The following is a 25,833-nucleotide window of genomic DNA, read 5'->3' as shown; positions in this document are numbered from 1 at the left end:
TAAATAGTGCAAGGGAGGGGTTGGAAGCAGGGTGTCCATGTGTCCTGCTTTGCAGAGGACAGTCCTGTGTTTGAAGGGTGGTCCAGGTCTGGTTTAAAGATAAAGAAACCTAAGAAACTGGGAAAGCAGGAACCTTGAACTTGCCCACCAACACAGTTAGCACAGACTTTTCCACAGGGCTGACCCTACCGTTAGGCAGGGTGAGAGGTTTGCCTCAGGTGGCAGATGGTGGGAGGCAGCAGCAGTGGGTTCAAGGATAGAGCTCTGTGTCTTGCAGCCTACTCTGCAGCCCCCTGTGTTAGCCTGCTGCCTTCAAGTTCAGTGGAGAACATTGTCCCATCATTAGTGTGGAAGACAGATTCATCTGCCAGTCCAGGCAGCTTTTGTACGTGGGAGGGGGCATCATCTTGTCCTTCACCTCAGACACCAAAATGTTGTGTGCCGGCCCTGCTTCTCCATCCTGGTGATCTTCAGATTTTTTGGACTACAACTCCCAGGATTCCTGCCCATTGGCCATGCTGGCTGGGGCTGATGGGAGCTGAAGTCCACAACTTCTGATGGGCCCCAGGTTGGGGAAGACTGAATTAGCACCTGGACAGCAGACTGAGCAGGCACACAGGCCACCTGATCAGAGTCTTCCCCATTCCAGTGAAGTGGATTGTATTTCCACTAATTTATAGTAATTATTTCTAAAAAAAATTACTATAAATTTCATAGAAATACAATGCATCTAAATGAACATATGCACATTGTATGCAAGTCAGTATCTCCTTTCATCATCTCCCCCCCCCCCGATATAGCCTGAGTATTGCGCGTGTACCATTGTTTCAACTGAGGACGTGGGATAGTGCATAATGGAGGTAGGCTGGCAGACTCTGGTGGCTGCTGGTTGGACAGTAGCTGCCCATTGTTGTGAGATGCTGGGCCTTCTTTGTTCTCCTTGTTGCACCTTCTGTAAGGTGGAGACTTGGAAAAAGAGAAATCATCTGATTGGACTTCACTTCAGTTGGGAGTGGCTTGGGAAGGTAAGAGCATAAGAAGAGCCTTGTTGGATAGGAGTGAAGGCCTACCTAGTCCAGCAATATTCACACAGTGGCCAACCAGCTGCCTGTGAGAAGCCCACAAGTAGGACAATGAGTGCAACAGCACCCATGTTCCCCAGCAACTGGTGTACATAGGCATACTGCCTCCATTACCAAAGGTGGCATATAGCCATCAGGACTAGTAGCCATTGATAGCCTTCTCCTCCAGGAATTTATCTACCTCCCTTTTATAGCCATCTAAATGGGTGGCCATCACTACATCTAGTGGTAGCAAATTCCATAGTTCCACCACCAATGAAATTGACCCCATTGGGTTCTAGTATTATGAGAGAGGGAGAAAAAAAGTCTCCCTATCCACTTTCTCCACACCATGCATAATTTTGTACACCTTTATCATGTCTCCCCTCAGTTGCCTTTTCTCTAAGCTAGACAGTTCCAGATGTTGTAACCTTTCCTCAAAGGAGGTTGCTCCAGCCCTTTAATCATTTTGGTTGCACCTTTTCCAATTCTACAACATCCTTTTTTAGGTGCGGTGACCAGAAATGTACACAGTATTCCAAATGCAGTCACGCTATAGATTTGTATAAAGGCAGTATGGTATTGGCAGTTTCATTTTCAATTCCTTTTCTAATTATAACTAGGCGGTACTTCTATGGATGTGAGGTTTATTTGCCAGGGCTGGATTAACTATTTTGTTAAATATGCTCCAGGACTTCTGCCTTCCTTCCCCTTCCCCCTCCTTAAGTATATCCTCCAACTTACTGTACCTATTTTCTTGCTTTAAGCAGTAGCTGTTTAGCATGGTTTTGTGAAATGGAGAGGTGGTATATACAGTTTAAAAATTAAGTCATGTTTGTACACGCAGAACACTTATCCAGTGCAGGAACATAGCTTCAAAATATACCTAGAATATTTTTCTCCGTGGAATATGGAGGTGCTGTTAGGGCAGGACTTTGGGGCAGAATTCGAAGGCCCTGCTCTTGAATACAGAGGTGCCATTAGAGCAGGACTTTGGGGTAAGATGGCTCCCACATAAAGCAAGGCTGGCTTACTACATTTTGAAGTAAGTGAAGTCATACACATTACTATCTAATGAAGGGGTGTGTGTGTATAAGACCATTAAGTCCGGAGACTAAAATTACCTAACTGTAGCACTGGTAGAATAGCATCATTTTTGCTTTAGCACTCCATCTGTCAGAGAGAGAGAGAGAGAGAGAGAGAGAGAGAAGGAGGGAGGGATAATTAAACAAGCAGGTTTATAATTTTCAAAGTCATAAAACTAGCAAGTGGCACAAGAAGAAATATATTACTCTCCTCTGACTTATACTGCTTGTCAGAAGAGAAAGAACAGAATATTAAAACAAAGAGAGGCGCATAGCCCTGGTGGACACATGCAGAACATGTTCTCCACATTTCTGATGAAGGAAGGAGGAAAGAGAGAAAGAGAGATACCTTCCCCATCCAAAGGTAAAATGAAAGACACAAAAATACCACTTCTTCAACAGCACATCATAAACAGGTTTTGAAACAAGGATATTTCTGGACACTTGCAAAATGCCTTCTGCAGGCATAGAGATGTTGGGTGTTCAAGTGCTAGCGTGCAGGCATTATATCATCATGTCAGCTCGATTACACACACACACGGCTGGAAGAACAAAAAACAATTGTGACATCATTTTCAATCAGCCAGTGACATCGAGAGGGGGATGCCACAGGCCCTACTTTACAGAGGACATTCCTCTATTTGAAGGCATTTTCTACTTGAAAGGCTGTCCAGTCCAAGCCCAGTTTAAAGATAAAGAACCATTAGCAGGAATAGCTGGCCCTTGAAGTTGTCCATCAACAGTTAGCTGCTGGGCAGCAAACTGAGCAGGCGGTCAGTTCACCTGGTCACTGTCGTCCCCACTGTGGTGAATGTTGTGTATTTCTATTTAAATGATAGTCATTCTTCCTAAATTTGCATCCATATCTATAAATCAGTATATGCAACTGTTATGCAAATCTTTGTCCTCTCTTCGTCCTCTTTTTGGACAATGAATTTTCTCTTTTTTTGGCCTTATGTGAGTGGCCACCCTAGGCATCAGTGGTTGAAAAGGCAATTGCAAGAGTGAAGAAGGGAGAAGAGGAGGAGGGGAGTAGAAGACTGTCACAGTAGGTTCAACAATATTGACAGCCGATCACTCTGATGATTCCTTAGCTGGTTTTCATAAGCTACCAATTTTGCAAAGGGGAACCACTGCACAGGCGCTTACAGCAACACCGGCCAGATGGCATCCTCTGATGCATTGAATCTGTTTGGGAACTGGACCTTGGCTCTCACATTTTAAAGTGAATACTCATGTTTGGTGGCCACAGCATTGCACCAGATCCTAAATCCAAGTATTATTTTGCACAGCAGATATTTAATTTTCAAACATACTAAAAGTACCACTAAACACAGCAGTCGGGCGCTTGAGTTTTGTATAGTGTTAAATGTTCATATTATGGCAAGAGTAAAAAATGGGGTTGTTTACAAGAGTAAATGCCAGTGCATTTTGATGTTTACTGGCCATTTTAAAATATTTAAGAGGCCTAAGAGGGAAATGTTTGAAAATTCTGAAAATAAAATAAATAGAACAGACAACAGCAGTATTTGAACATTTATCAGTAAATGTGAAAGCCGACTGAATGCCTTTAGTTGTGATCTGATTGGGTAATGGTCCTGATATTCAGGTTTTGACCTAATACACATGTTTCACACCCACAGTTCACACACACGCACACCCCTTTACATTTCCAAGTGTCAAAAGTAAGTCTCATAGTACATGCATTTCTTACATTCTCCACTGGGCGTCCTAAAATCTTAAGAATTACCAGTCAATGTCAACATTAATCAGGTTTCTGATGTTATCACAAAGACAAAAAATCTTTCATGAGCCATGCATGATTTTGACACTACGAAGTCCACTGCAAATGAGCTTGCTGGACTCTAGGTATTCTATTCTGTAATTGTTATGTTTTTGATGTATCTTAATGTGTTTTATTGTTTTAATCTATTTTCAATTGTTTTGTAAGCTGCCTTGCGTTGCGTGCCATTTTTTTTGGGGGGGGGGAGAAAGGTAGGGTATAAATCAAATAAATAAATAGCTATCTCTTTCATACTCTGTTAAAACTACTGTAGGGTATGTTACATTTGTTGTAGAACAATTTTAGCTATCGGAAGTTAATTCAACATTGGTTTTAATTGTGAAGGGAAAGACGTAATGAATATCCTGAGTTCCAGTTCTGAATAACTGAGAAATTATTTAGGTTCCTATGCATGTTTATTGGGAGAAACCCCCACTGAAATCAATGGGACTTGCTTCTGAGTAAATGTACATAAGATTGGGCTGTTAACTGGAAGCTACTTTCTTTTTAACATGCACACAGCAAACATCGTTATGACCAACCAGCCATCCTAATTAAAACCTTAGGTTCTATCTATCATCTATCTATCTATCTATCTATCTATCTATCTATCTATCTATCTATCTATCTATCTATCATCATCATCAATAATAAGAGCAGCAGAAACAACAATATTAATAGCAGAAAAACAAATTCAAATTCAGTAGCACAACCTCTTTATGATACTGGTTGGTTTCATTAGATTATTCTAAATTGTCTAAACTCTACATCACTCATGTTGCATCCAAAACCCAGATTTGGCAATTCCATTACACTTTAGCAAAACCAAATGATTATTCATCCTGTTACATAAGTCACAGAGAGGAGGTGTTTGTGACCCAGCTTTAATGAACATGGCGCAATAAGCCAGAACATGAACTGACCCAAATAGACCACAAGATGGTGCTGTCGTAATAAGGTTCTCTTAGTAACACACAGGGCTCCTTCACACCCGGCTTTCAATAGCTCCTTCACGGAAGTTTGCAGGCTCTTTACATGATGCCGTGACCCTGCCTTGATCCTCCTACACTAAATGCCCTTTGTTCTGTTTTTAAATAGATAGCAGATAATGAGCTATCAAATTACCCCATTGTGTTCCACTTCAGTTTCCTTCTCAAAAGAGTTAAAGCGGGAAGAAGAGGAGCGAGATCAATGAAAGATAATGGAAGACTCAGATATGGGGAGAAGGGGGCGGGGAAGGGGAGGGGGGAAAGGGAGCGTGTGTAAAGGGAGTCAGTGGTGATCCTGCATTTAAAATGGAAGCAGAAAGCCCCGTTTTAAATGCAGGATTTTAGGCTGGAGTAGAAATGGCCACAGTCAGGATGGTCACTCAGATCCAAATGAATGAGCCATTTTTTACGGGGCTTGGGTCTATGGCTTGCCAAAGTTCAAAATATGAACTTTAAATGATTCCCTGTGAACTGTAGTACACACTTCCACTGAGATGATATGAGTATACCCCAAACTCTAAATGTCAGATGATTTAAAGTTTGCACGGTTGTGAAATCACAACCTACCTGCTCCAAATAGACTATCTCTCCTCTGCCCCCAACACATGCACATACAACCTGTATATGGCTGTCCACCACAAACTGCTCTGTGATGGGAAGGATCCTGATGAGTTGTTTAATTATGGTATCGGATACTGTGGTTTTATTTATGTATTTTGATGACAGGTAAGCCTCAGGTGAGGGATGTCTGAGAAATCCTCAATGGAATCAAATAGGGATGTACAAAAGTACCGCCACGGATCTCGGGGAGGCCGAATGCCAGCGCATTCGGCCCCCCGAAATCGGTGGCGGAACGGCCCACCCCCCCCCGCCACCACCCCGGGATGGGACTTACCTGGGGCGGATCTTCCTGGTGGCAGCGGCTCCGGCGGCGGCTCTGGCGGCGGTTTGGTGGCAGCGGCTGCGGCGGCCGGTCTTCCGACCGGCTGCCACTGCCATTTCCAGGTTTTAAAAAAAAACAAAAAAAATGTGATATGCTATGTAAAGATTTACGTAGCCTATCACGGCTGACTTTAAAAAAACCCAAAAAACCACGCATACGCAAATGGCGGCGGCCATGGCTGCCACCATTTGTGTTCCTTATTTTGGCACGTCTTAGTCTACGTAAACATTTATGTAGACTAAGACGGCGAAAATAAGGGGAACGCAAATAGCGTAGATGCTACGCTATTTGCGTTCCCCTTATTTTCGCCGTCTTAGTCTACGTAAATGTTTACGTAGACTAAGATGTGACAAAATAAGGAACGCAAATGGCGGCGGCCATGGCTGCCGCCATTTGCGTACGCGCGTTTTGTTTTTTAATCAGCCATGATAGGCTACGTAAAGATTTACGTAGCCTATCACGGCTGACTGCAGGGACACAAAAGGCAGCGGCTATGGCCGCCGCCATTTGCGTCCCTGCTAGCCAGCGGCCGGATGTCCGGCTGCTGGCGGAGCCGGCCGGTGGCTCCGCAGAATCGCTGCAGAGCACAGCTGGCCGGCCAGGATTCCGGGGGGGAGGGACGGAGTGCCTCCCCCCCCGGCGAGGATTCCGGGGGAGGGACGGAACGCCTCCCCCCACACCATCAGCATAATCCCCGAAAGGTTAGTACCTTTCGTACATCCCTAGAATCAAATGAGTTTTGATCTCTATGAATCCATCCCACAGATTCCGCAGTGGATCAGCTTTTTCTGAGTCACATGGATTCTGCAGACTTGCAGACTTGCAGACCTGCAGAAAGTTAAAAAAAACTTTCCAGAAGTTTATGCAAATTTAGTCATAGAAAAATATGTCAAATTAAAAAAAACCCAGCCCAAAATGTGCCTTTCCCCCATATGCCAAAATATGAAACTGCAGGTTTCAGGGGGATTTGTGGATTTCGGGTGGGTCTGAGAATTTACACAAATGTGAATTTGCGCAAATTGGAGAAACTGGAAAAAATCTGGTTCCATCAGTGAGCGGACAATGGAACGAAGGGCATGACAATCTGCAAAATGCAGATGGAACAGATTTTACAAAATCTGTAATCCCTATCTCAGGCACAGATCTGATATTTTGTTTGCAGTTTGTTGGGGGGGTTTTACATTTATATCTAGGGATGGATGAATCTGTCAAGACTGATTTTGCTCCAGTTCTAATTTTTCCAAGGTTAAGCTTTCCCCTTCCTGATTCTGCATCAGACTGCATTTTTTTTTAGTCTGCACAAAAATTTGTACACGTGTGTGTGTTTTAATTGGCATTTTCCCCCAATGTACACATTCCTATTGAATAAAGCATTTTTGTTTACTTTTTAAAAAAAGTACGCATTTTATGTATCCATTATTTTTAAAATATAAGCATTTTTGTATGCATTTTATGTCATTGTAAACTGCATCACAAACTGTGGAAATGTACAGCAAACTGCATTCCGGCTCATGTTTAGATTTGAGAAGTGTGAATTGGGTAACTTTGCATTGAAATGCAAGCCAAACAAATTTCTCACCCATCCCTATTATATCCCACCTGGAATATCCAAATCCAGTTCGAATGGGTATAAGTAGTGTGAGCCCCAAAACCTGAGCTGCTGGGGCTGTTTTCTCTGATCGCCTCCTTTTATAGTTTTATCCCATCTACCCTTTCCATTTCCTGGACCCTTTTGTTCTGCGTGATGTCTCACTGTACATTGCAAGTCTGTGGAGACTTGCCTGTTATTGAAATAGAGATGTTGTCTGATTCAAGAACACTGGAAACAAGAGAAAACTTGTATAGATTTGACACCTTACCACCACATGGCCTCAACCTGACATCACTCATCTACAGGGCAAATGCCACAATTTGAAAAATTCCATCTTCGCTGGAACTGCCAGACTGGCTTAAATTTATTTATTGTTATTTAAAATATTTCTCGGCCGCCTTTCAGGGCAGAAGTCCTCCTATAGGACGTCTGCCCTGAAAGGCGGCCGAGGTGGCTTACATCAATAAATTCAAGGCCCTTTGACTGACACCAGAGCAGCTGAAGATGGCAGAAGTGGAGACATTTTTCTTTAAGATTTTAAAGCTGCAATCCTATGCACACTTACCCGGGAGAAAGCCCCATTGAACACAGTGGGACTTAAGTTTAAGTAAACATGCCTAGGATTGTGCTATACGGCTGTAATCACACATACCTAAGAGTAAATCCTATTAAACTTAATTAGGCTTATTTAGTTCTGAGTAGACATGCATAGGATTGTACTGTTATATTTCTGTGTAATAACTAATAACTATATTGTTCATATCAGCCTTTCCCAATCTGATGCCCTGCAGATGTGTTGGACTACAAACTCCATCATGCCCCAGCCAGTCATGCTGGTTTAAAATGATTAAGGGCGCAATCCTATCCTATGCATGTTTAGAAAGAGAAAAGGCCTACAACTCCCAGCAGTCCCTAGCTGCATAGGATTGCGCCCTAATTGTATCATTCTGGGATCCAGAACAAACTTGTCTGAAGTGATGTTTGACGCTTTAAGAACTATTCTCTCTCTCTCTCTCTCTCTCTCTCTCTCACACACACACACACACACACACTACTTATTTAAATTCAGTTTCCAGTTTCTCTCTCTCTCATTCTCTCTATGGCCCCAGCTCTGCCATATAGCTTAAGGGATGCAAAAGAGCTCCCATCTCCTTTCTCATCTATTCTATTCCATTCTGATTGGCTCACAGCCCTCCTCCAGCAGGACCAATCCCAGGCATGCATGGTCCCCATGGCAATCTGTAAACTCAACACAGATCAGCCGCCTCGCTGGGAGCAGCTTGCACCGCCTCTGCCAGGCTGTTTCACTCCTGACTCAGGGGGCACCTGCCTCCTTTGCTTCCAGGCCAGCTTGGTACCCCCGCTTCTGAGCCAGTCAACATGTTTAACAACAGGACCAGCACGAGCGGCAGGGACTACAGCCCTGGGGTTCTCCTTGGCAACTGGAATGAGGATGTGTGTCTCGAAGAGGTAATTTAAGACCCTTCCTCCTCCAGCCCTTTGGATTATGAAATACTTCCTTTTAGAATTTAAGGCAAAGTATTTATATATTGTTACCCAGCCTTTACTCCCCCCCCCCCATGATTTCTAGAAACTACTTAACAAGAATACTTTAATAGAAAGACTAGAGGTATAAGATGTCTGGAAATAACGAAGCCACGGGGGAAAATATTTTTTAATCCTCTCTGTGAGGTTCCCAGCACAGTTAGTTCTTTCATTCCTTATTAAAGTTATTGATCTAAAGTATATTTTACTGATAGACATTTATGCTCAGTTTCCCAACATGTGAGTAAAGTCGCCAGTGTTCGTTTTTGACAGTAAATGTGCATTCTTGACAGCTTGGGTTTTGTTCTATAGAGTCCTATGTTTCTGATGCTGTAGCAGCCATTTAATATAGTTCTGATCTATTCAGGGTACAATCCTATTGGGATAGGTGGCTGCCTCCGAACTCTGAGGCAACCACCTATCCAATGCAGGGCGGGTGAAGCATGGACGGGATCTTCTCCTCTGTGGTCTAGCTGCCCTGCATTTGCAGCTAGATGGCAAATTTTGGCTGTCTAGCCATAGGACCTCGGAGCGGGGTGGCGGGGTGGCTGGACGATGCGTAGGAAGCCTCGTACCAGCACTTCTGCCCTCCCTGCCCTTCCCTGCACCCGGGAATGCACACTTTTGCCTTACTCCACGTTGCTCATCTGAGCCTGGAGCCCAGGGATGATCCACAATGCCTACGAGGCAGCAGGGGAGGGGGCAAGGAGGCGGTTTTCTGGGAACTGACCTTGGAGCGTGGCTCTGAGGTCAGTTCCCAGGAACCGAACATTATTGTGCCCTCAGACAATTGTGCCCACAGACAATAATTACAAATTTTCTAACTGAGTTAACTTAGTAAAAAGTTTAAACTTAGTAAAGTTTTAAAATATAATGATAATTTTAAGAGCAAACTAAGTCATACATAAAATAACTTTAGGAACAGAAGGGCTGCTTTATGTCCCCAAAGCAGCCCTCTACGGTCTGGTGCCCTCTAGATGTTTTGGACTTCAGTGTCCGATATTCCTGACCATTGGCCATGCTGCCTGAGGCTGATGGGAGCTGAAGTCCAAAATATTCATAGGGCAACAGGTTGGGGAAGGCTTTCTTAAAGCAACAAAGTGACTTTAGACCTGTAAAAAGCGCTAAAAAAAGTTCTTGCTTATTTTTCAATTTTTCCAAAATTTCCAATTTTTCCAGAACCCCCTCCACCTAACACCATGGTCCCCCTACCCCATGGCCTCAAAATTTTGGGAAATGTTACATCTCTATTTGGATCACAAAATAAATTCTGGTTTTCCGCATTGTTCTTTTACTCTTGGTGGGGTGTGTCTATGGAGACTTCAAAAGTGTGAAGTGAGCGTGTTTGTGTGTATGTGGGAAGGATCATAGTCGCAGGCCTAGCCTCTGGTCTCTTGTGTTCAATATCCCATCTTCAGGGCTGCGGCCCTTGTATTCAAGGTACAAGCAGCAATAATATACAACAAGATGCATGTTAAATGCCAACTAGTTAACTTGTTTTAAAAAATTCTTTTAAAAATAGGAATGCCTGAAAGACTTTTTATATAGAAGAGAAAGAGGAGAACTTCTAATCCAGAAAAGACAAAAACTTAAAGAGAACGTTTACAAGAAGGTATCCAATTCTTATTTGTTATGTTTATATTCTACGTTTCTTCTGTGAGGGAGCTCAAGGCAGGGTACACAGGTTGATTCCCATCCAAACACTGAATAGACCTAGACATATTTAGCTTTAAAAAGGTTGCTGTATTATGTTTCTTCAGACAATGTGTGCCCTGGGGCCTCAGTGTGAATTATGAATGTTTTCATTACTGACTAGTAGGGACGTATGAGAATTCCATTTCAGTTCGCAAATTTTGTCCTGTTCACAACCATGAACTAACTTTATTTACTTACTTACTTACTTACTTACTTACTTACTTACTTACAACATGTGTATACTGCTCCTCATCCATATAGATTCCAGAGTGGTGAACACGAGAAGTACAATAGTAAAAAAGATAAAAGATTAAAACACCATATTAAAATTATTAAAAACAGAATGCCATTAAGAACCGTGGCCGATCAGTTAAGGAATGCCTCCTGGAACAGAACTGTTTTCAGGAGGTGACAGAAGCAACACAGTGTTGGTGCCTGCCTGACCTCCAGGGGCAGGGCGTTCCAAAGAAAGGAGGCCACCACACTGAAGGCTCTTTTCCAGGTGGATTCCAGTCAGGCCATGGGTCCATGGAGCATGCCTTCTGATGACCTCAGTGACCAGGCAGGTTGATAAGGGAGAAGGCACTCTCTCAGGTATCCTGGTCCCAAGTTGTTTCAGGCTTTGTACACCAGTACCAAAACCTTAAACATGGCCTGGAAGCAAATAGGCAGCCAGTGCAGTTCCATCAGCAAAGGAGTTGCATACTGAAAAGGGGTAGCTCCCGACAACAGCCAAGCTGCTGCATTCTGCACTAGCTCCAGATTCCAGAGGAACCTTAAGGGCAGCCCTGCATTGCAGTAATCCAGTCTTAAGGTTACTAGCTCCTGTACCAGCGGCCAAGCTATCCCTGTCCAGGAGAGGCTGTCATTGGCGAACCAGAGAAAGCTGCTAAAAAGCAGTCCGAGCTGCCATGGCCACTTGGCCCTCCAGTGAAAATGATGGATCTAGGAGTACCCCCAAACTACAGACCTGATCTTTCAGAGGGAGTGCAACCCCATCCAGAACTTGCTTTGTTCACAACCATGAACATGAGTGGGAGTGCATAAAAAAAGAAAGTTCCCAAACCTGTGATCATGTTTGAAAAATGCATATGCTGGGGGAGATAAGCATACTGAAATATGCATTACAAATATGCATTGTCACATTTTAGTCAATGGGGGGAATGTGCACACTTTTGAAAAATGCACCTGGAAATGTGCTCTTTTTCCGTTTGAACAAACGAACAAAAAACAGGTCACAAATGAAAACAGGAGTGTTCTGAACCAAGCTTTGAAGTGATGTTTGGAAACTTTTGACCAGCTCCAGCATTCCTAGTTCTTCCATCCCTATTACTGACTCTTTCACTTATCAGATCGTGAGATGAAACAAATTTGGGAGGAATGGCTAATGTGGCGGGGGTAAGAGTGAAAAGGCAAAATAGCCAGGAGAATCTGCATTTCCTTTGCAGTGTGCAGAGGTTCCTTGGGAGACAAGTCGATGTGGAAAGTGTTCCCTATGGGGAGAGAGCTAGAAATTCACTCATCTAGGAACCTGCCTTATATTGAGTTGGCAGAGCTGGCCCTACCATTAGGCAAAGTGAGGCGGTTGCTTCAGGTGGCAGATGCGGGGAGGTGGCAGCAAGAAGTTGGAGGAGAGAGCTGTTTGTGCCACGTGGCCTGCTCTGCACTCTATAAACTAGCCTGCTGCCTTCAGGTGCAATGGAGAATGCTGACCCATTGCTAGTGTTGAAGTAAGATTCAACTGCCAGCCCAGTCGTCTTTTGTACATGTAACGGGAGATGGTGCCATCTTGTCCTTTGCTTCAGGCTGCTTCAGGCTTGCCGCTCCACAAGTTGGTATACTACTGGTCCATCTAGCTCAGCATTGGTCCAAATAGCTCAGTAGTCGACAGCAAGCCTTCCCCAACCCTCCAGATGTTTTGGGCTACAACTAGGGATGTATGAACCCCGCACAGACTGGTCCGGGGCGGTCTGCTGCTTGGCATTTTGGGGGCAATTTGGGCCACTTGGGGCCCCACAGAGTCCTCTGGAGCCCTGCCACATCTGCCAGAGTTGGCAGAGGAACTCTCCGGCTTCCTATAAAATGTGATATGCTAATGGTGGCTGCCATTAGCCTATCGCAGGGAAATTACAGCCGTAAATGGCATATTGTATGTCATATGCGGCTGTGAAGCACTGACTTTGATCTAAATTGCAGCTGTGTACAGCTGTAGTTAGGAAAAAGTAAGTGCTTTACAGCTACAAATTTACAGCTGTAACTTTCCTGTGAAAGTTGTCATTAGCGTATCGTGTCTTTTAAGAAGCTGGAGAGCCAACCCAAGGGAACTCCTCTGGACTTGGAGGTAAGTGCAGTGAGTCCGCCGTGGACTCTGGAGGTCAGATTCTTTGGAATCCAGCCTAATTTGAGTCAATGGCAGATTTGTCCAGCAAACCCAGCTACAACTCCCATCACCCCATCAAGCATAGTCATCGGCACATTGCACTGACTCACTGGTGGTGTCTTCTCAAGGTTTCAGACAGGGGTCTTTCCCAGTCCTAATTGGCGATGCCAGGGATTGGACTTGGGATTTTATTTTTGCATGCAGTTCACATGCTCTACCTCTGAGTGATGGGCCTTCCCTCGAAACAGCCTTCCCCGACTGCAGTGTGGCCGTTCTGGCTAGGAATGGTGAGGGTACCTGGCTGGGGAAGCCTGCCTTAAAACATAGGAAGCTGCTCTCAAGCAGGTCAGACTGTTTTCCCATTTAGCCCAGTATGGTCTATTTTGACTGGTAGCTGCTCTCCAGGGTCTCAGGTGATATGAGGCCCATCGTATCACCTGCTAGCTGATATTTCAGCTGGAGATAGGGATGTTGAATAAATCCACCACAGAATCAAATGAGTTCAGTTTTCTATGAATCTGACCCACAGATTCCACAGTGGACCAGCAGTTCCTGAGTTGCATGGATTCTGTGGACTTGCAGATGGTCCCCCCCCCCCTCGCTTTCTGGAATTTTATGCAAAATCAGTCATAGAAAAATATGTAAAATAAAAACGCTCAACAAGATCAGCCTCGGATGACCTTCTCTCTATCCCATCAGCCAGGACAGCTAGGCTGGTGAGGATGAGGGAGAGGGCCTTCTCTGTGGTGGCCCCCACTCTGTGGAACTCCCTCCCTAGGGAACTCTGCCATGCCCCCTCTTTAATGAGCTTCCGCCACGCATAAAAAACGTGGTTGTTCAGGCAGGCATTTGGGATGGGTTAGGGTATTTTTAGAAATATGATGTTTTAATGTGAAATTTTTGTTGTTTTAAGCTGTTGTATTATTGTACATTGCCTAGAGTGGCCGGGTGACCAGCCAGATGGGCGATTAAGAAATGTAACAAACAAACAAGCAAACACTGGCTGAAAGTGCGCAATTCCCCCATAGGCTAAAGCATGAAAATGCACATGGGGGGGATTTGTGCATTTTTCCAAGTGTGCATTTGCTCAAACATGAATTTGTGTAAATTCAGAAAAGGGGGGGTGTGTCCAATTCCATCAATGAGCAGACAACAGAAAAAAAGGGACCTTACAATCTGTGAAACACAGACGGAATGGACAGAGTTTACATGATCTGCACATCCCTAGCTGGAGATACTTGGGATTAAACCTGTGACCTTCTGTATGCCAGTCTTGTGCTCTACCGTGGAGCTATGCATGGCTCTTCCCCTAAGGGTGCAATCCTATGTATCTTTAGACAGAAAAAAGGCCTACAACTCCCAGCATGCCTCAGCCAGCCATGCTGGCTGGGGCAAGCTGGGAGCTGTACGCCTTTTTTCTGTCTAAACATGCATAGGATTGTACCCAAAGTAACTCTGCTCTGTACATGCCATGGCCATTAAGGGCGCAGTAGAAATGGCTGCTACTAATAATACTAATCCAAGAGAAACACGCCTTATATCAGCTCAGACTATTTGTCTGCCTAGCACAATATTATCTATTCCAGGGGTCTCCAACCTTTTTTGGACCTGTGGGCACATTTGGCAATTTGAGAAACTGCTGTGGGCACCACCACAAAATGGCTCCCATCGAGGATGAGGCTGGTCACATAATGGCTGCCATGTGGGCCTGGTTAGTCAAAAGTGAGCTAAAGAAGAGGGGGAATAGTGAGGCTAGAGGCTGGGAGGGAGGGGGAAATTGCAAGGCAAAGGGATAGGAGGGAGAGAAACAGCAAGACTAGAAACTAGGTGGGGGAAGAAACAGCAAGCCAAAGAAGTGGGGAGAGTAATAGCAGCACTAGAGGATGGGGAAAACAGGAAGGCAAAGAGGAAGAGCAAGAGCAAGGCTAGAGGCTAGGAGGGGAGAAACAGTGAGTCAGAGGTGGGGGGAAATAGCATGACTACAGGCTGGGAGGGGAGAAATAGCAAGACAAAGGGGTAGAGGGGAGAGAAAGAGCAAGGCTAGAGGCTAGAAAGGGAGAGAAAGAAGACTACTCTAACTTTTTCCAAGGTTTTTATTAGAACATTTTTTTTTGAAGGGGGCAGGGATTGAAGAGCATCATTGGAGGTTGGGAACCCCTGATCAGTTCTGACTAGCAGCAGCTTTCCAGAGTATCTGGCAGAGAGTCTTTCCTTTCCTATCATCCGCTACCTGATCTTTTTAACTGGCTAAGCTGGGATTGAACCAGGGACCCTCTGCATGCAAAGCACATGCTGTACCACTGAGCTGTGACCCTTACTGTAATAAAACACTTAGGAAGCTGCCTTATGCCATGTCAGACTATTTGTTCATCTAGACCCATATCATCTACACTGATTGGCAGTGGCTTTCCAGCCATGGATGCTTGGTAGTACCAGGGATTCAACCTGGAACCTTTTTCATGAAAAGCATGTGCTCGTCACTGAGCTATGACCCTTCCCCAACTTGATGCAGCTTTTGCCAGCCCTGACAGGGGTTATATCTAACAAACTGTACTTATCTGATGTATGGAAATTCTAGCATTTCCCTTGTGGTTAACAGTGTGCCTTGATGATTGAAATTATGTATTAGAAAAGAGACAATGGAAGAGAACATTCAAAACATGCTATAATCCTCGCTTTCCCAGCCTGGTGGCCTCCAGATGTAGTTTGGGGGTTCTCCTTGAGCCATCTTTGTCACTTGAGGCTCAGGGGGCCTCTGTGGCACGGAGTGCCTTCTACCAACTCCGGTTGGTTGCCCAGCTATGCCCCTATCTGGACAGGGATGGGAGGCCAACGATATCTGGAGGGCTCCTGGGTGGGAGAGGCTGCTTACCATTCTCCCCCTCCTCTCAAAACCAGGAGCAGCTCTCCATTTCAAATGATGGGTTTATTCACTTTGGAGACACAGTTCTGTTGGTGAGTCCAGACAACAACAAATCACCCATGGAGAATTTGCCAGCTGTGTCCGGGAATCTGTCCCTGGCTGTTAATCCTGATGAAGCATCTGTGCATACTTCCGCCAGGCTGCCTGTCCCCTGTGGAATGAGTGCGTCTAGAAGTGTGGCCCCAATTGGCCGGAATGCATTTTGGATTTTAAGGTGGGAGATCCTGGCTGAATCATTTCATAGATTCCTTAAAGTGTGGCTTTCCTTCTCTCTTCTATTTCTTTTTAAGGGGGAAGAAGTATTCTTTCCAATAAGACAGGCAGGCCAGCCTAATATCAAAAGCCCTCTGCAAGCTGACTGTTCAGACCTCAGACAAGAGTGAATTGTCCATTGGGTGGACACTGGACAGTCCACTGGAGTGAGGAGGAAGAGAGGGGGGTAGCAGAGAGAGAGAGAGAGAGAGAGAGAGAAAAGAAGAAGAAGAAGAATAGGGTAGCAGAGAGAGAGAGAGGGAGGGATGGCAGAAAGTGAGAGAGAAAGAGAAAGGGAAAGAGAAAGAGAAAGGGGTAGCAGAGAGACAGAGAATAAAGAGAAAGGGGTGGCAGAAAGACAGAGAGAGAGACAGTTGGCAAGAAAGAGACACAGAGAGAGAGAGAGAGAGAGAGAGAGAGAGAGAGAAGGTGCCCCCTTTTCAGATTACCCCCAAGAGTATTAGGACCTTGGGTGAAAAAAGGTTCCCAACCCCTGCAATATAGGAACATGTAAGAGTGCCTTATATCAAGACAGATCGCCTTCCTTCTAATTCAGAGTTGTCTTATACTAGGCAACCATTTGGGGCAATTTGAGAAACAGCCCTGGGCGCCACCACAAAATTGCTGCTGTGAGAGGCGTGGCAAAGGGCAAGTCATCTGCCATCAAAAACCTATTTCAGAAAAGGCAAACTCTCATTTTCTCCCACCTCCTCTCTTCCTGCTGGCCAACTCATTCCCCCCCATCTCACGTATGCCAGATCACCACCCACACACACACACAATCTTACACTCACCCGCCCCATTTACACACAAAGGCACCCTACGTTTCCATCATCCATGCAAGCTCACATAACACACTTCCCTTCTCCTGACCACAAGTATATGGAAAACCACACTTACTCTCTTTCAGGATCTTTTCAAAATCACCCCACCCCGCGCTGATCACTGCTAAACCTCATGTCTCTCCTTCTCTCTTTCTTATACAAATGCAGCTTCCATCCACTCAGACATGTGAGAACACAACCCTCCCCAACCCCGCAGGTTGCTCTCAGCTGGGTCTCCTTGTCCTCTGCTGGCTTCCAAATGCTCTCACTAGCCCTCCGCACTGGCTTCCTCCAGGTTTCCCTGACCCCCCTCTCAGGCCTTTCCTAGCCCTCCCCCACACTCTCCCTTACCCCCTGTTTTAGCCCATAAAGAAGTGAAAGGAGTCCCTTTTCTTAGTGGCTAGGTGTACTGCAGAGGAAAGCATTGATAACCCAGAATTCTGAGCAAATCTGGCTTAGCTTTTTGTGCAAATGTGGCCATTGTTTTAATACTTGTTGTTTGTTAGCCACTTTGGGCTTATTGAGGAAAGGCAAGGTATTAACGTTTTAAATAAATAAACTAAGCATGTTGTCTGAAAAATGGTGGTGGCAGCAGTGAGGCCCTTCCGCACTTTTAATGTTTTTAGATTGCAAGTTCCTTGGTGCAATGCGCGCTGATGATGCTAAATAAATAGCATGTGTTTTATTAACATGCTGAGTTCTGTCTGTTTATTAAAGCACTGAAGGGGAAGCAATGGGAGAGCCTGTGAGATATGGGCAAAATTTTGGCCTTGGAACGGCAGGAGGGTTTCCAGAACAAATGGTGAGTAAATATATGTAACTGAGTAGCCCGTGTAATGTTGCTTACTGCAGTTCTAGGTTACTGTAAACATATTCAGTATGGCAACTGGGGATGATAGAGAATGGTACCAAGTTTTGTGCGATGCAATTCTCAGCTCCAAAGTTGCATATAAAAATCTGTATGTCAGAGAACGTTGCATACAAAAATGGGCAATTAATTAATTAATTAATTTTCTTAATCGCCCATCTGGATGGTCACTCAGCCACTCTGGGCGATGTACAGCAGTACAAAGAGTCTAAAACATTAACATTAAACATTTAAACATCATATTTCTAAAAATACCCTAACCCACCTCAAATGCCTGCCCGAACAACCAACTTTTCAACGCGTGGCAGAAGCTCATTAAAGAAGGGGCATGGTGGATTCTTCCAACATCCCTTCTTCCATCCAAGAGGTGACCAAAGCCAGACTTTTAAAGTTTCAACAAGGTGGCTGTATCATGTGACTTCATCCCGCACGATGAGACTGCAGCTAACGGTTATGATGATCATCTCCTCTGTTCTGTCCTGCAACTCCCTTGGAAAGCTCAGTGCAACTTAACTGGGGCTCTGAATCAATCTCCCATCCAGGATCTCACCAAGCGGAGGGCCAATTAGCTGAAAAATGACTGAGGACACACTAGAGTTCCTTAGCCCTGCTGAGCATTCATTGCTTTTCTGCAATCAAAACAAAGGTTCCACCCAATGCTTACTATCGTGCTACATTACCAAGAAATGTCCCTTGCAATGTCCAATGTGCTTCTGTAATTTGTTGTTGTTGTTGTTCAGTCATTAAGTCATGTCCGACTCTTTGTGACCCCATGGACCATAGCACGCCAGGCCTTCCTGTCCTCCGCTCTCTCCCGGAATGTGCTCAAGTTCATATTCATTGCATCCATGATACTGTCTAGCCACCTCATCCTCTGCCATCCCCTTCTCCTTTTGCCTTCAGCCTTTCCCAGCATCAGGGTCTTTTCCAGGGAGTTTTCTCTTCGCATTAGGTGGCCAAAATATTTGAGCTTCAGCTTCAGTATCTGTCCTTCCAATGAGCACTCAGGGTTGATTTCCTTCTGTAATGCTCTGCTTTTAAACTCATAGATCTTGTGCATTTGCATACATTTTTAATCTATGCTGGAAACTGCTTTGGTGGCTCTTAAGGCCAAAAGGCAGGAGAGAAATCTTCCAAATACATTCCTAAGAAATGTTGTTCATCTTTGCTAGAGTGATGGCATACCGGTCTCTCCTCCCCATCCACGGTGATGGACCATGTGCATTGCACCTGTGTAGGTGAGAGGCAAAATAATTCTGTATTGCTACACACAGTGGTACAGTTAGGGCTGAACCACAGGGTGGAAGGCCAGGGTACCTCAGCCCTCGGGCCTCCCAAGGGCCACCCAGGAAGCAGCAGGTAATGGGGGAAGCAGCAAGCAGGTCAGCACCTGGGCTGGCAAGCGCCATTTTATTCCCATAGTCATGATGGTGCCATTATTTCAATGAGTTCAAAATGTGAACCCACACATGCTCAGAGTATTTCTTTGATCAGGGTCGGCAAACAGTTTTTGTTTGTTGTTGTTTTGCTCTAACGTATCAGGAATGTAAAAGCAGTTGTAAAGCACGGAATTGGGGTGGGGTGGGGGGAGATGTTACTTATGTGTTTCATAACTGAAGTAACGCATGGGGCAGTATCCAGCTGTGTCATTCCATTAGTGTAAATGCTGCTGTGCTAGCGGAAACTAGGTTTTGAAATATGCACCAGAAAAGAATCCTACTAACGTTACATTTGCGCAAGCGATTTTGCATAACTTTTGTGCAACACATAGTGCAACCTATTACACAACTGCTTGCACCCATTGTGCGACCTGCTGTGCAACGTGTTGTGCAACGTGTTGTGCAACCAGTGAGCATTGTGCTCACACAACCGGTTGCGCAAGTGTAATGGTCAACTGTTTGCACAACGGGAATATTCAGCAGAGCTCCGCTAGCACTGTTTGAGTTGTGGTATGTCACTGTTGGATACTGCCCACGGCCATCGAAAGCCCCAGAACATTAAGTCCAGGGTCCAAATTTACCTAGCCGTACCACCGGCTACACATCAATTTTGGCTTCAGAATCTAACCCTTTGATCAGTGTCACTTTGGATAGAATCCAAAGGCTTTGGACTCCTAGGTCTGTTCCTACATCTTCTCTAATTTCCTGAGAAATAGCACAGAGTCCTTCATACCCAACTGTTCACGCCAGATTAGCAAACCGAAGGACACAGCCTGTGATCATTTGGATCACAGCGTGCTGTAGGCATGAATGCCAGAGCCTGATCTGTAACCGCACTCGTGTTGGTTGGTCTTTTCCTTTCGTCTCTGTCAATCTACAGTATTGTTGGTCTAATTTACAGACAAATCATTCCCTTATGCTTCCCTTTTCAGCTCTTTCTAGCGAGTGACCACAAAACATTTACGAATATGGCGAAGAAATCCTCCCTCCAGTCTGTCTTCATGACAGATGAACTTTCCTACTTGGCTTCTTGGCAAGCTACCTTTCTGGATCCACAGTACCGCATGGAATACGAAGGTTTCCCAGTTCCTGTAAGACAATTATATATAACTTGTTAAGGGTACCCTGCCATATATTCTCTAGAGAATATATAATTCTGGGTATATTCTCTTACTTCCCCTGAATCACTGTCCTTTTTGCTGTATCTGCTCTATACAGGTTCCTGTGCTATAGGTAGGAGTGGGGGAGACATTCGTCAAGTTCACATTTTAATTAATTCAGCCCTGCAAACCAAAACTCCTTTGAAATTTGAACTTCTCTGAATTTTTGCTATGGACTGAGTTCTCAATTTTTTGGGAAAAAATGTGTATAAAAATGTGCCTATTAGGGGAAAGTGCCCACAAAAATGTGTATATTTGGGAAGGTAATGTTAAAAATATTAGGAAAATTGCTTGTAAAATGTTATATTAGGGATAATTGCATACAAAAATGAGAGGAAATGCACATAAAAATGTGTATGGATTTTCATGCAGACGTTAAAAAAAATTGCACGTGCACCGAAGATTGGGAAAATAGGAAACAGAGAGAAACTGAAATTCACAGATTTGTCCATCCCTGTGTCTCACCTCTTTACCTACGAAGCCTTCTCCTTTCAAGTATTCCCCTCCTCTTTCATTCTTTTTTCCAGGCAAACACAAAGATCCTCATTATTCACAGCTATACAAATCAGGGCTTGGCAGTTCCTAGGAACTTTTGGATATGGTAAGTGACTTCTGTAGCAGTGGCATCTCAACACTACAAACCTATATTGGTTTTATACCAGTTTTAAGCATATAAAAGCCTTATGCAATTAAGCCAGTGGGAACCGTTATTTGATGAGATGTTGAGAACTCTGTGTTAGACATCTCTGTCCCCTCCTCTCACAGAAAATAACAGTTCCCAGGGATTCCAATGGAAAAGGAATGCATTTTCAACTAGTGTGGTGCTGAAAATTCTCCCACATTTTTTTTCTCGATTATTCTCACTCAGTTTGATAGAAAGACATTGCTTTTGAAAAAAAGCTAAAAGGAGAATAATATTTTGGGGAAATTCTCATGGGTGGGGTTTGAAATTCTTACCTGACCTATGAGGTGGCCAAGGAATGTGTGTGAGTGTCCTGGCTGTCATTGTACAGTCATCTCTCTGGCAACCTGCAGCATCCCCAGCTTCCCACACCTTCATTAAAGCCCAGGGAAAGACATCATGAGGCAAATTCTCATCCATGGGCTTCTTCAGATTAGGAAGCACAGGCAACCAGGGTTTGTTCTGAAGCTGGTAACCATAGTTTCCTGGTATGGATGAAATGGGAAACTATGGTTAGTTAGAGACTTCCTGGTTTCATTGCAGCTCATGTGCAGGGAGGAACAATAGGACTCCATGCACAATCAAAAGGCCCAGGCATATGTCAGCTAACTATGCTATATGGTCATCCAAACCAGCTTTTTATGTTTGTCCACATGCTGGGTGTATATAACAGTACTGGAAGAACTGGCCCATATGTGCTAGTCTCTTGATGATTGTAATCTCAGGTGGTACATGTGAATGATCTAACAGCAGGGGTGCTTCTAGATGGAGGGCTCCTCGTGCTACCAATTAGAAGGCCTTGTGCAGCCATTCCGTCTTTTTCTCCTTGGTGAAGAAAAGAAGATGGAAGAAGTGGCTGGAAAACATGGGAGGTTTACAAGAAGACAATAATCTTGTCTGCCCCCACCGATAAAATTCCATGAATTCATCCATCCATTTGTTTATTTACAAATATTTATAATTCACTTACATCTACAAATGTCAAAATACTGTACACAAATCATAAAATTATAAACATGAACCCAATACTTAGAATATATTGGGCAGTATCCAACAAGACCGCTCCACCTGCATTGGCTCTGTTGCATTCATGGCAATGACTGCTTTTGTAACGCTGTTGTCACACTTCTAAAAATGACCCCAGAAATGACCAGAAACCCTAATTTCAGGATCAAGACAGGTCAGTGGAGCTCCCTCCTGCAAGCTCCTCTGATCTGCCCATTCTGAAAATGAGCTTTATTGTTTTGGGTTATTTTTAGAAGCACAAAAGGCCCATTGCATGAGTGGTTGCTCCCACAAGTGCACAAGCGCAGTAAGATACTACCCATCTACATATGCATAAGGTGGTAGACTAGAACTACAAGCGGAAGACGCACGTAAACAGAAGTATCTTTAGGATGCACCTAAAGATAACAAGTCTCAGTACGTGCTTAATCTCAGGGGGAAGGTTATTCCACGCAACGGGCACCAAGATGTTAAATGTCCTGCTCTGAAAACTGCAGAGTGTACTTCAGGAGTACACAGTACCACCAGGAAGGCCTCACCAGATGATTTCAAGCATTGAATGGGTCTATGGTGTGATAAAAGACTCATCTGGAAGTGCACAACTCTGCATATATAACATTTTCACCTCAAATGCAGTGCTATTTTATTTTATCTTTGCAAGTTCACCATGATTCAGCTATCAAGTAGGGTATATAACACATGTAAGGATGTTAGAGAAATCAACTTGGGGGATAGAATTTGATGGGTTTTCTAGGTTTGCCTCCCCCCCCCCCGCCACCAGACTTCATGCTGGTTCCTGCTGCAGAGTATCAGGCCAGTTCTTGGATTTTTCCAGGCATTCGGCTCATTCCCCCCCCCCACACGGGTTCTGCAATCTTTGCAAAATTCTGAGCAATTTCAACAAAGTATGGCTGAATTCATGCAAATTGCCCAGAAATGTGCGCAGATTGCAGACCCTGCAAAAAGAATGTACAAAAAAAAAAAGTTCCCGGAGATTGGGAAAAGCCCTCAGCTTGGCTCGCAAATGCAAAGTGAGTTGTACACACCACGGAACTCTGTCTAGTCAAAAAAAGGACTGAATTTCCCAGCAACGGAAATCTCTAAATACATGTGTAACTCTCAGGGTGAGGCTGAAGAAATATGCAGCCATCAGTGTCAATTTTCTGCTCTTTTCTTTTAAAGGACATACTTTGGAAAGGAATACGAAGTCAACTGTCACACCTATCTCGATTCCCATAAAGCTGAAGAAGAGAAGAATTATTGGGTGGTGGTCACGGGAAATCCAAGCGATGAATCAACCACCATGTTCGATAGACCTAAGCCGCCATCAGAGGAGACAAAAGCGCAAAACAGTGAACTCCACACAGAGACATGATTGCCCATGGTTCAAAAAGAAAACATTTAGAAAGTTCAGTTCCATTAGTACTCTAGAAGAAAACAAAAAAGAGAGAACTGAATATGTGAACGGCAGTCAGAAGATGGATTCTTTGTTGAAGCTAAAGAAGTATGCAAGGATATTTTAAACAGCAACGAAAATATAGTGCTATTCTAGTCTACTTTTAAAAAAGAACAAAAAAAGAATACTGAATACAATGTCACTACAACAAATTTGTAATCTGTTTTTTAAAAGTACCTTGACAATCTCCAAACCATTTTCTATTCTGACCACTAGATGGCAGCAACTTTGAAAAATAAAGATATGCCACGAAGGTGAACAATCTGTTTCAATTTCATGATCTTCAGGGTGTGTTATACCAGCAAAGAGATATTTCCTAAACATGTGCCTGCCAGTTAGCATGAATACATGGTGGTGAGGGGAGTATTTACAGGGAGGAATTATTATTTATTTACTTATTTATTGCATTTATACCCCGCCTTTTTTCCCTTGCAAGGAACCCAAGGCGGCTTACATTATCCTCCTCCTCTCCATTTTATCCTCACAACAACAACCCTGTGAGGTGGGTTGGGATGAGAGTCTGTGACTGGCCCAAAGTCACCCAGTGAGCTTCCATGGCCGAGTGGGGACTAGAACCCGGATCTCCCGGCTCCCAGTCCAACACTCTTGCCACTATACCATACAGTATACCATATACCATACTATACAGGAATTGGCAGTCGAGGGGGTGCTTGACCCTTCCTGTACCCCTCCCCTCCCAGGTTTTTTTTCCCTCATAGCCAGTGGGGAGAAAATAGTTTTTTAAAAAATAGACAGCTGGGGCATTAGCAAGGGAGAACCAATGGATGTTGAAGAATCGCACCCCCCCCCACCGTCTCTTTCTTCCTGTGAATTCACTCATTCTCCACCTTAAGGTTATGAAGCAAATGCAAAGAAGGGAACCCTGTATGTGTTTAATATTTAGCTCTTCCACAAATTTTCCTCACATTCTTGATTCTGCCCACTGCAAAAGCTGACTTACACCGGGGCTCAGTTTAGGCCAAAGGTGGGCAACCCCTGGCTGAATTTATGTAGTGATGGCCACCAATTTGGATGGCCTTAAAAGGGAATTGGACAAATTCATGGAGGACAAGGCTATCCATGGCTCCTGGTCCTGATGGTTCTATGCCACCTCCAGTATCACAGGCACTATGCTTATGTACCCCAGTTGCTGGGGAACATGGGTGGGAGGGTGCTGTTGTATCCTACTTGTGGGCTTCCCACAGGCACCTAGTTGGCCACCATATGAAAAAAAAACCCTCGGCTAGATGGACCCTGGGTCTGATCCAGTATGGCTCTTCTTATGTTCTTAATTTTATCTGATCTGCAGCAGCATCCAGCTCTTTGTACACTACAAGCCCACTCATGCCTCTCCAGGCTGCTATTGGGTGGCTCCAATTTGGAGGGGGAGCAGCACACAGGGGAATGCCCACTGTTATCTCTGATCACTGATGGAAGTGAACAGCAGGGTTTCCTCTCCCCGCTCGCCTTCAGGGGGTGGTGCTTGAGGAAGCAGCCTCAGCTGAGGCCTTGTGGGCTGGATGGGTCAACCTGGCCAGCCAAATTTGCCCTGTGGGCTGGAGGTTCCCCATCCCTGGTTTAAAGTATGGTTAGTGAGAACAAGCCAGGATCACACTGTGGTTTCAGATCCTAGGTTGTTCTGAAACTGGTTGTATTTGTTGTACTGATTGGTTGTGTTGTTTTTGCTTTTATTATGTATGTTGCCCTGAGTGCTTTAGTTATAGGGTGATTCATAAATCAAATGAATAAACTACAGCTTAAACAAGCCACAGTTTCCCAATTCCAGACATAACAAGGAACTGAGGTTTGCTTAAAATCAGAAGCAAAAGCTTCCAGTCTCCTTTTCTTTTCCACATATGATGAGATGGGAGGGCATGTGAGCACAAGGCTTGCCATGGGTCATGCATTTCATCCAAAACCATGATAGCCCATTACATTTGAACATGGTCTATTTCCTCAGAATCTTAACGAGCACTGTTGGATTGTGGAACAGAAGTAACTCAAAAGCATACGTTTTGCTCTTAAGAGGTTTGGAGTTGATGTAGATTCAAGAGGGGGAACCATGTTCCCTGTACGAGACCATGAGTTATGCCTCCCCCAACCTCCCACCTCTGAGACCGTCTAAGCCATCTGATCAGTTCAAGCCTTCTAC

The 25,833-nt window shown here is 44.4% G+C and overlaps 1 protein-coding gene across 1 annotated transcript in view; it reads left to right on the top strand.

The window, feature by feature from the left end:
* The window catches only part of CFAP161 (cilia and flagella associated protein 161), a 30,539-nt gene extending 6,601 nt beyond the window's left edge, over positions 1 to 23,938 (top strand). The window contains exons 2-8 of the mRNA XM_084816434.1: positions 8,643 to 8,922; positions 10,520 to 10,609; positions 15,971 to 16,209; positions 17,789 to 17,873; positions 20,311 to 20,469; positions 21,066 to 21,139; positions 23,408 to 23,938. Of these exons, the coding sequence (XP_084672560.1) occupies positions 8,833 to 8,922; positions 10,520 to 10,609; positions 15,971 to 16,209; positions 17,789 to 17,873; positions 20,311 to 20,469; positions 21,066 to 21,139; positions 23,408 to 23,600 (930 nt within the window). The 5' untranslated portion in view covers positions 8,643 to 8,832 and the 3' untranslated portion in view covers positions 23,601 to 23,938. The remainder of the gene's footprint in view (positions 1 to 8,642; positions 8,923 to 10,519; positions 10,610 to 15,970; positions 16,210 to 17,788; positions 17,874 to 20,310; positions 20,470 to 21,065; positions 21,140 to 23,407) is intronic.
* Positions 23,939 to 25,833: the final 1,895 nt, after the last annotated feature.

This window comes from Heloderma suspectum, chromosome 11, assembly GCF_057233095.1.
Source record: "Heloderma suspectum isolate Gila_16-S chromosome 11, 16-S_ref, whole genome shotgun sequence".
NCBI classification, from domain to species: domain Eukaryota; kingdom Metazoa; phylum Chordata; class Lepidosauria; order Squamata; family Helodermatidae; genus Heloderma; species Heloderma suspectum.
This window is presented reverse-complemented; position numbering and strand designations above follow the sequence as displayed.